This window comes from Syngnathus floridae, chromosome 1, assembly GCF_059516105.1.
Source record: "Syngnathus floridae isolate MCC-2025c chromosome 1, RoL_Sflo_1.0, whole genome shotgun sequence".
In the NCBI taxonomy this organism is placed as follows: domain Eukaryota; kingdom Metazoa; phylum Chordata; class Actinopteri; order Syngnathiformes; family Syngnathidae; genus Syngnathus; species Syngnathus floridae.
The window spans coordinates 83,483-93,555 of NC_142413.1; the positions used below are offsets into that span (position 1 = coordinate 83,483).

At 59.0% G+C, this 10,073-nt stretch overlaps 1 protein-coding gene across 10 annotated transcripts in view; it reads right to left on the reverse strand.

Moving 5' to 3' along the window:
* Positions 1-9,439, reverse strand: part of ank2b (ankyrin 2b, neuronal) — a 20,486-nt gene extending 11,047 nt beyond the window's left edge. For 2 of the 10 annotated variants that reach the window (XM_088395961.1, XM_088395937.1), the window contains exons 1-16: positions 5,626-6,017; positions 4,221-4,322; positions 3,949-4,047; positions 3,745-3,843; positions 3,570-3,668; positions 3,315-3,500; positions 3,042-3,065; positions 2,151-2,249; positions 1,983-2,081; positions 1,664-1,762; positions 1,056-1,253; positions 866-964; positions 706-804; positions 535-633; positions 257-454; positions 36-134 (exon numbers count right to left, since the gene is read on the reverse strand). In XM_088395961.1, coding sequence (XP_088252087.1) covers positions 36-134; positions 257-454; positions 535-633; positions 706-804; positions 866-964; positions 1,056-1,253; positions 1,664-1,762; positions 1,983-2,081; positions 2,151-2,249; positions 3,042-3,065; positions 3,315-3,500; positions 3,570-3,668; positions 3,745-3,843; positions 3,949-4,047; positions 4,221-4,322; positions 5,626-5,754 — 1,827 coding nt within the window. In that variant the 5' untranslated portion in view covers positions 5,755-6,017. Of the gene's footprint in view, positions 1-35; positions 135-252; positions 455-534; positions 634-705; positions 805-865; positions 965-1,055; positions 1,254-1,663; positions 1,763-1,982; positions 2,082-2,150; positions 2,250-3,041; positions 3,131-3,314; positions 3,501-3,569; positions 3,669-3,744; positions 3,844-3,948; positions 4,048-4,220; positions 4,323-5,625; positions 6,019-6,941; positions 7,387-8,347; positions 9,218-9,251 lie in introns of those variants that run through there. The other 8 variants (XM_088395986.1, XM_088395977.1, XM_088395970.1 and 5 more) reach the window with 8 other exon arrangements.
* Between the last annotated feature and the right edge of the window lie 634 nt (positions 9,440-10,073).

Here is a 10,073-nt window from a genome sequence, read left to right on the forward strand (position 1 = left end):
AAATAAAGAAAGAAACTTGACTCGACCTGACCCACCTTCCCCACGGAATCGGGCAGCGCGCCACGCTGCAACAGAAGTTTGGCCACATCTCGGCTCCCGTACTTTGAGGCGACGTGAAGGGGAGTAAATCCTTTCTGTGGAAAAGACGACAGAGGTAGAGTGGTGGCAGAAGCGTTCGGCGAGCGGAGGATGGGCAAACGGTGGCGCCAAAGCCAACCGAGCGACAGCACACACGGGCGAGCACGCAGGTACCCGCCTTTGTGGGCAGCGAGCGCTCGGCCCCGGCCTCCAGGAGCACCGAGGCGATCTCCGGCTGGCCCTCCTTGGCGGCGATGTGAAGGGCCGTGTAGCCGTTGGCCGTGGCCGCGTCCGGGTGGGCCATGTGTTGCAGCAGCAGCTGGACGATCTCGCTTTTGCCCAGTCGGGCGGCAATGTGGAGCGGGGTCTGCTCCTCCTGCGGAGGCAGCGGCGCCGCACGTGCGTCTCAGCGCGACACCCTTTTCGCGCTTGCTCGCGGCCGGCATGCCTACTCACCCGGGCCCTGGCGTCCACCGTGGCTCCGTTCCTCAGCAGACACCGAACCACCTCCACCTGGCCGGCCCGGACCGCCATGTGCAAGGAGGTCTCGCCGCGCTGCGCAGATGAGCCCGTTGAAGCCCATAGAAGCCCAACGCGGCGCCGCGCCGCACCGCGCCTTTGACTCACAATGTTGCTCCTGTCCGGGGACGCCCCGTTTTGCAGCAGCAGCAGGACGATGTTGAGGTGACCCATGAAGGCCGCCACGTGGACGGGCGTCAAGCCAGACTGGAAAGGCACAGGCAAGTGAGCGGGTTCCCCTCCGGAAGCAAAGAGTACGACTCGGTACCTCGGTGACGGCCTGGACCGAGGCTCCGTATTTGACCAGCAACTCCATGACTTTGACTCGGTTCTTCTTACAAGCGATGTGCAGCGGGGTGAAGCCGTTCTGCGGAAGCCACGGCCAGCGTTTTACTGCCGAGCGACGGCTTGGGAACGGGAACAGCCGGCGGCGGCGGCGGCGGCGGCGGCAGCGGTACCAGTGCCCGGGCATCAGGGTCGGCCCGCCGCTCCAACAGAAGCTGGGTGACCCGGAAGTGGCCGCAGTGGGCCGCCACGTGAAGAGCCGTCAGGTAGTCCAAAGTCACATCGCCGATGGGCGCACTGTGCCGCAGGAGCTGTTTGACGCAGTCCACATGATCGCCTTGGGCCGCCATGTGGAGGGGAGACAGCCCGTTCTGGGAAGCCATGCAGCGTGCGCCCAACACACACACACACACGCGCACACACACGCGCACACACACACACCCACACACACACGCACACGCGCACACACACAAACACACCCACAGACACAGGGGCTGGCGAGGGCAACACTGACGGGCGGGATGTTGCTTCGGTTGGCCACCTTTGTTGCAGAAACCCGTCGTTTGCTTTATTCTTACATAATTGCTTGTTTTCTTTTTGACTCTACGACGCTTGATCCTGGCCAAATGCCAGGACTGAGCCTTTTGTCATACTTTCACTCAACTGCAGCAGTTTGGCCAGCATGAGCGCCGTGCACACCGCCGCGCCGTGCACACCGCCCCGCCCTGCCCTGCCCCGCCCCGCCCCGCCCCGCCCCTTCCGCTGGCGTAAACGTGTCAACCTTTGTCCTGGCGAGTAGAGGCGCTCCTCGCTCCAGGAGGAGCTCAACGGCGGAGTCATGGCCGCTCCGGGCGGCGCAGTGGAGCGGGGTGAGGCCGTCCTGCGGACGAGAAGGCGTCGACAGCAGCGGCGCACGACGTCAAACGGCGGGATGAGAAATGTTGCAAATCGCGCCCAATCCGTGCAAAAAAGTCTCAAGGAGCTTGACGTGCCCGCCGTTGACAGATCTGAATGGTGGATGGATGGAGGGAGGGAGGGAGGGAGGGAGGGAGGGAGGGAAGGATGGATGGATGGACAGAGGGATGGAGGCGAGCACTCACCCTGGTTTTGGCATCTATCTGAGAGCCGCGATCCAGAAGCAGGCACACCATGGCGCCGTTGCCGCGCTTGGACGCCACGTGAAGGGGGGTGATGGCATTCTGCACGGCCGCGAGAAAGCGCCATTATTTGACCATCCGAGCGCCGGATCCGGGCTCTCGGGCTCTCACCCTGGCGAGGAAGTCCACGGCCGCCCCTCGGTTGAGCAGGAGCGTGGCCACGTTGACGTTGCCGTAGTGGGCGGCGATGTGCAGCGGCGTGAATCCGCTCTAGGGGGCGGGAGCAAAAGGAACGTGAAGACGGGACTCGCGCCAAAGAAAAGGGAAGAAAGCAGTCCAAGACACGCTGCCGGCAAAAGCAAAATTCGGTGCCGTCACGCGTCACAAGCCAAAGACGGCGGCCGCAACGGCGAACGAGCAAGACAGCGCCAAAGGTCCTCCTCCCACACTGCCGGGATAAAAAAGGGGCTGCCTCTTTTTTTCCCTCAAGCCAATGGCGATGAGCTCTCAGCCTGCCTCAGGTCTTTCTGCCACCAAATGAGGCACGCGGCAGGTAGGAGGAGTGCCCAAACCTCCGCCTCACCGTGCGGGCGAGTCGGGCTCAGGTGAAAAAGTCGTCAAAGGCGGGACAGGCAAGCGACGGGGATGACCGGGACGGAGGGAGGGAGGGAGGGAGGGAGGGCTGCCAAGAGCCCCTGAAGTGCGTGCGTATGGGCTTGGTTTGCAACAGGCTCCAACCCAAATGAAAGCTTTCAAATCAAGGCAGCGAACTTTGCAGCGTCACAAAGTTGTCACGCACGTTGCAAGCAACCTGTTGCAGGTTTGAATGTCAATTTTAGCAGCCCTCCCTCCAGTCCAGACGGCTGATGACGAGGCATGCAATGTTAGGACATCTATCCAGGGCTGGCTGGCGGGCCACACACACAAAAGCATGCTAATGTGACAGAGTCCAAACATTCCCAAGGCAAAACGGGAGCACGCAAAGAAGAGCCAGGGGCCACCGAGCCAGGGCCAAAAACAAGTCGAGAAAGGCAGGCGCTCCCAAACGGCAACGACATCTACCTCGGTGCTTCTATTGACCATCATCTGAAGCGGGGGACACCACGGAAGAAAAGCTCAGTCAGTCAAACTCGACAAGGCGGGGGGCCACGCTGCAAAGTCAGAGGTCATTTGAGCCGGAGGGAGGACGCAAAGGGAGCCCCGTGCCGTGGGTGGGTGGGTGCGTGCAGTCGACACGCCGGGCTGGCCAAAAGTCACAGAGAGGGGTCGCCGAAGGTGGGGCTCGGGCAGAGCCCGCTCGGGCTCGAGTTCAAACTCTGGCTCGGGCCCACCCACCTTGGAGCGGACGTCGGCGTTGTGGTCGCTCTGGAGCAGCAAGGCCGCCGATTTGGTGTCGTCCTTGCGGGCCGCGATGTGCAGGGCGGGCAAGCGCACTTTGCCCTTGGTGTCGTTCTCCAGCAAGACGGACACCACCCGCTCGTGGCCTTGCTGGAGGGCGATGGCCAGAGGAGTGAAGCCGTCCTAAGACAGAAATACAACGTGCCGAGTGAGCCGAGTGAGCCGAGAGCACACTTTGGAGCCGGTCCCCACCTCTGTGGCGGCACTCTGGTTGCCTCCGTTCTCCAGGAGGTACCGCACCACGTCCAGGTGGTTCTCCTGCGCCGCCATGTAGAGCGGAGTGAAGCCATTCTGCAAGCGGACACACGGCGGGGGGCTCAAGTTTGCTCAGGAAAAGGGCCCGACCCGACCCGGCCTGCCCGCTCACCTGAGACTGGCCGTTGATGTCAGCACCTCGCTTGACCAGTACCTTCACTACCTCGGCCTGCCCGGCCAGAGCGGAGATGTGCAGAGCCGTGTTTCCTTTCTAAATGAGCAAAGGGCCCAAGCGCACGTGACGTGACGTGACGTGACGTGACGTGACGTCACGTGACGTCACGTCGCTCGCTTAGATGACGCCCTCCAGGTGCACCTTGGTTGCAGAGTTCAAGGCCACTCCCCCTTCCAGCAGCTCCTCAACAAGCGCCACGTGACCCTCCTTGGCTGCCAGGTGCAGTGCGTTGAGTCCGTTCTGAGAAAGGAGAAGAGGATGCTTTGAGGATGCTCGGAGGATGCTCGGAGGATGCTGAGGACGCGACGCCCCGAGGACGCGACGCTTCGAGGACGCTCTGACCCTTCCGCTCAAACGTGGCCACCCAGGTTGAAGCGGATCGATCGTTCACATGACACAAAATGTGCTTTTACCTGATTGCTGGTGTTGATGTCCACGCCGCCTTTCAGATACTCCAACACCTTGTCGATGTTGCCGGCCCTGGCCGCGCGCAGGAAGCTGGTGTTGCTGTCGGACTGCAAGAGACCGCACGTCAGACAACGCGCCCCCCGTTTGAAACAGTCACGGGAATACGGATCGCAGAGGTTACGTGGGCCACGGAGCCGACCCGTATCGTCGTGGAACGCGGTCGGGAGAGCCTGATCATGGGATCGTTTCAAGCAAAGGTCTTTGGAGTGGCTCGATGGCCCATCAGATGTTTACTTTGTGAAAAGACTGAAATGCTTTTGCCGTGCCGGCCGGACGGAGGGACGGACGGATCTTTTTGGCATATACTATGGGGTGCTCGGTCCCTGCTCACATTGGAAGCGTGTTGAGGGGAGACGCCTCCAGAGCAATCCCCCTTTTAGCCGCTGGGCCCTGCAGAGTCACAACAGGCAGATTAGGAAAACTCTAATCCGGGATTTGCTCAATCCGCGTTCACGGCCAGAGCCGGGGCCGAGCGCGTGCCGGCCGATGAGCCGTCAGACTGTCAATTGACAAGATGGCCACAAAAACAACACGCTTGAAGTAAATCAAATGCTAACAAGAAGCAACATTCCCCATTTTGCGGCGTACACATTCTTTTGCTCTTCATGCTGTGTGCATATGTGCGTGCGGGCGGGCGTGCGGGCGTGTGTGTGCGTGTGTGCGCGTGTTCTTGGATGCGCTACAACTAAATGCCTTGACTTGCCAATCAAAGAGACAGAGGGCGGAACCATCAACCTGAGCCGGCCCCCCCATCACAGGAACGTCACGCACGGAGCGGTACATACACACAGTCACATAAATTCAACCTTGCGGCCGGCCCCAAAAGACAAGAAAGCTGCAAGGCGTATTTCCGTTTGCAAAACGGTGCCGGGGCGGGGCGGGGCTCGAGGCCAGCGCCGGGCGCGACGAGCCGGCCCAGCCCCCGGCCAAGAAAAGCACGGGCTGCCGACAAAGGGCAAATTGAAGAATCAGGTGGGCCGACCGGAGCGGGGCCGACCGGAGCGGGGCCGAAGGCGGCGTCACACAGCATTTTATTTACCGCCGCTCAAGTTCAACACTTGGCTCGGGAGTCTTCAGCGGTCGAGTACGCCTTTGCCTGGCTCGCCTCAAAAGCGGGACTAAAACCGAAGGGCCAACGAGCCGCTTTTTCACCATTTGCCTGCCGGCAGGGCTCGGAACGGCAGACGAAACCGCTTTGACCGTTAGCTTGGCGTTTGCCCAGAACAAGGACAAGCGGGCGCGGGAGGGAACGTGGAGAGGGACTGTGGCGCCGTCGTTGCCGATGAGGGGCGGATGAGAGGACGCGGCGCGGAGAAAGCGCAGGACGCGCCAAACGGGATGAGCGAGTACCTTGCGCCTTCGTTCCGCCTGCTCCCGGGAGCGCCGCCTTCTCTCCTTTGCTTTCTCCAGGGCCTTCAGGTCGGCAGGTGGATCCATCTCCGACCTGGCCTTCTTAATGTGGGCGGCGGCGTGCGCCATGGCTGCCCGCCGCCTCTACGCTCGGACAAAAGGGGAACACCTGACTACCGCTGCCGCCGCGAGTCCTCCCACGGCAAAGGGAAGGCAGTGCCAAGGGGTGAGGGGGGGTGGGGGATGGGGGGGCTTCCACCCTACAGGTTCAAAGCGACTGGCTTCTCGAAATCCCTCCCGATTCCATGTGCCGACGCGCGTCGTGTCGTGCGCAAGAGTGAGAGAGAGGTGGGATTACGCTCACTCCCTCGCTCGGCCGGTGGGGGAGGGAGGATGCTGAGAGAACACACGAGAGGGGAGGGGGCGGGGCAGAGGGAGCCAGGGAGGGAGGGTGGTTAAGGATTGGAGCATCTGCACCGCTCCACGCACAGGAGCTACCATCTTTGCAAATAACAGAGGGGGGGGATCTGCGAGGTAGCAAATATTCAGATGGTACTTCTGGGAAGCGGTGGCATCAGCTGGCGGCGGCCAATGCGCCGCAGCAGCAGCCGCAGCAGCAGCCGCCGCCGCAGCAGCCGCCGCCGCAGCCGCCGCAGCCGCCGCCGCCGCCGCAGCAGCCGCCGCCGCAGCAGCACTAAATATAACATGCCGGTGGCACAGTACGACACGCCGGTACGGCCCGGCACAGACTTCATGCGAAGCCAGACCTCAGTGGCAGTGCCAGCGAGACGCCGATGGTGGCGGCAGCGCCCCGAGTCGGGACTTTGAGAAGAGCCGACGCATTTTTCCCAGCCATTATTGGGACTTTTTGGTACATTTGCAGCCTTAAAGCAGCAGCAAGTGATGCACAATTGCGCTGCTCAGGTTCTGGCGCAGGCAGGTAAATCTCCTGCTGGCTGTGGCTCTACAAAGCTCTCAACGCTCTCACGGGAAAAGCCGCAACGTGCAACTTGCTCCCGGCGATTCTCGCCCGTAGCGATGAGACGACGCTCTCAAGCGTGCTTCTGAACTTCTGGCTGGAGAAGCGGCGGGCGCAAAACTACCCGCAGCCAGCGTCGCGTCGCCATCAAAGCCCGATGGCCGGCCCCAAACTTCTATTCTCCCCGTGGCTGCTTTTTCAATCTATCCAGCCATCCAAAATCCAATTCCTGGCTTTTGCCGTCTATCCGGGCTCTGACGTTTATTCCGCGACCAGCAAAAGGCGTATTCGCTGAATTCTTTCCATTTTGCATCGCAGTCAAAGCGCCGCTCCTTACCTGGCCCGACTGCCCGAGCACCATGACGGACGGCCAAAGAATATCAAAGCACAATCAAAGGCGAGTCGGCTCGCTTCCGGGAACATCCAAGCCGGCCGGCCGGCTGGCCGACAAGGGGGCGGCGGGCTGGCTGGCTGGCGGGCGGGCGGGCGGGCTGGCAGGCAAGCGGGCGGACGAGCGCGCGTCCTACGTGCGGGAGACGTGAATAAGAGACAAGTAGCTTAAGTGCAGGAAAGAGCGTCCTGCCGACTGGGTGGATTAGCGCCGCATTAGCAGCTAACTTGCACACAAACACCACGCGCATATGGACACGAGCAGAGCGAGGCTCGGAGGGGGTTCCGCCGGCCCGCCACCTTTCCCGCCGAGCCAACTCGCTAACGAAACGCCGTGCGGTGACGCCGGCTGTCGGCTTATCCGTCAAACCTGACCCGTCCGGGACGCCGGATCTCAAACTTTGGACGCGGAGCTCCGCCTCCCCAAACAAAAAAACGGGTTGTCCAAACGCCAATGTTGTGACCAAACACAGAGGGGGTCGCGGGACGGCCACAATGAGGGTGAAAAACGCGTCCTTTGTAGACACTGGAAGCCACCGTCATACCATCAACACATTTAACAACAATAACAACAAGAAAGATCTTCCTGGCGTCGTTGACAGCCGCGACCGAGACGGCAGGCCGGCCAGTCGCTGGTAGCGGACGCCGTCGCTCAACGACATCCCTTTCGTGAGCCGCTGTCGAAACGCGACCGACCGCCGGCCCGGCCCTCGTCAGCGATTCTTCCGAGGAAGCCGAAAAAAAGTCCAAGCTTCCGTCGTAAACCCATTCAAACTATTTGCGAAGACTAACCCTGGTGACAGAAGGCGGCCCCGAAGCTCTCGAGGATAATTGACCCGGGCTGCCACTGGCCGATGCTAAACCTCCTCATCATCAATGTCCCCCCCATCATATATTGATTTGACCCCAACCCGACTAGCCCCGACCTCACGCACGACCCGGCACTCGGTCAGTGTTAAAATCACATCAAACCAGGGGAACTTCATGGCTAATCAAATCATAACAACCCGTATATGGCCCTGGATCCAAATCAACAACGCATGACTCCCAAATACACAGGATGGGGTCTTTGTTGTTGTTGACCAAAAAAAAAAAAAAAGCACCAACAAAAAAAGCATGGCTGGCTTGAAACGGAAGAAATATGGAAGCAAGCAACACAAAGAGGGAGCCGGGACCCACCCTGTGGTGTGAGAGCCGCCTTCTCCTTCTACTGGCTGAGGCAGCAAAGAGGTGCGTGCCTGCGTGCGTGCGTGCGTGCGTGCGTGCGTGCGTGCGTGCGTGCGTGCGTGCGTGCGCTCAACAATGAAAAGCGCATCCCTGAGATGGCCCCAAAATTGAGGCACATTCATTTACCTTCTTAGGTCTCTTCTTCCTCTGCCCCAAGCCATTGAGGCGATCGCTGGGATCCAGTCTGTAGTGGTAGTCCTCACTCATTTCTGAGCGCCCCAACCAAAACGGGGAGGGGGGAGTTCCGTTTTGGTTGTTTTTGTTTGTTTGTTTGTTTGTTTTCTTGATATCCGCACCAAGCCGCAACCCCCTGGCCAGTCAGCGAAAAACACACCCGGCCGTCTCGTGTCAAAGTCTGCAAAGACAACGCGGACAAAGCGCACATGCAGAAGGTGGAGCAGGGGGCGGTAAGAACGCGGTCGGTTTGGCTGGATGGATGGCGAGGCGAGGCGAGGCGAGGCGAGGCAAGGCGAGGCGAGGCGAGGGGGGAGCTTGGGAGGAGGGAACACAATGGTGTTGCCATGGCAGCAGATGTCACCGGCTTTTCTCTGGAAACCTCGCCCCGCTAGCCAAACAAGACATGTCAATGCACGCTGGCCAGACGAGGCTGCATGGGGCTCCAATAACATACAAATCGTTCACAAAAGGAAAAAAAAAGAAGTCAAGTTAAATGGTTTGAGATGAAATAGCCCATTTGTAAATAAATCTTTGGATTTGCAATTTTTTTTCAACTGGAATGCTCCCATTTCAACGAGCTTTAGGGCTCGACGGAGTGGCCTCTTCGAAAATCATTGGTCCATTGCAATGAGTGACATCTCGTTTGACCAATCGCAAGCCGGCCTTTCCTTAATTGGGCAGGCTGCGTCCCCTGGAAAAGTTCGGACTCTGCTGCCAACATACTTCAATCGACCTCGACTGACTTCTAATGTAACATCGTACAGGCGTCGTGAAGCGTTTGAGCTTCAAACATCAGCCATCATCACACTTTGAAGCTCCGCGAGCGTCAAATGAGAGAAAGATATACTCCTACCTCTGTCGGTCAAAAGGTCCATGCCAAAGCCGCTAGTTTGGTTGCTTCGTTCGTTTTTCGGTCCAAGGCGTCGAAAAATGGGCGACCGCGCGTCGCTGATTGAATAGCGGCGATTGGTTGTTTCCTTTTAAACTCTTATTGGACGATGAGATGTCAACCAACCAACCAACCAGTTCTTCCTTCGCCTGGGCGGCCCATTTAAACGCCGGCCTGCCAAAGTCGTCCACTTGGTGGCACTGTTTAGCGAGATTAGACTTCAAACAGTATTTGTGACTCGAGTTTTTGGGTGTTTTCGCCACGTCGAACTTTTTAGGGGCTTGCATATACCACGCATTTCAACCTATTATATATGTATAAGACACAACGAGCTTTCAAACACAATGTCGACGTATTTTAAGATCAGCTTGAGAATATTTGCCATTTTTCACATGGCCTGAGTGTTGTTGTTACTCACCTAAATGTTGAACAGAGGCTGTGATTTACCCAAGTCCAATTCCTTGTTTGGCACGCTCAAACATGGCGGATAAAAACTCTTGACTCTTGAAACGTGCAAAAAGAAGGCGTTTACGGTCGCCGGGAAATGGAATATTCCGGGGGCCTTTTCAAACACGATGAGGACGTGTTCGGAAGTCGCCAAGGGCTCGTTTCCATTTGCAAAGCTTCCAGTGATCCACCAAAGCGCACAATTTACATTCAGGCGCACATGTAGAGCAAGCCATCCGTCCGCACGTCATCCGTCGTCATAAACGTCAAGCGCAAAAGTCGGCGCGGCTCGCAAAAGGCTACCTCTCGCACCCAGACAAAACGCATCTTGCCGCCACC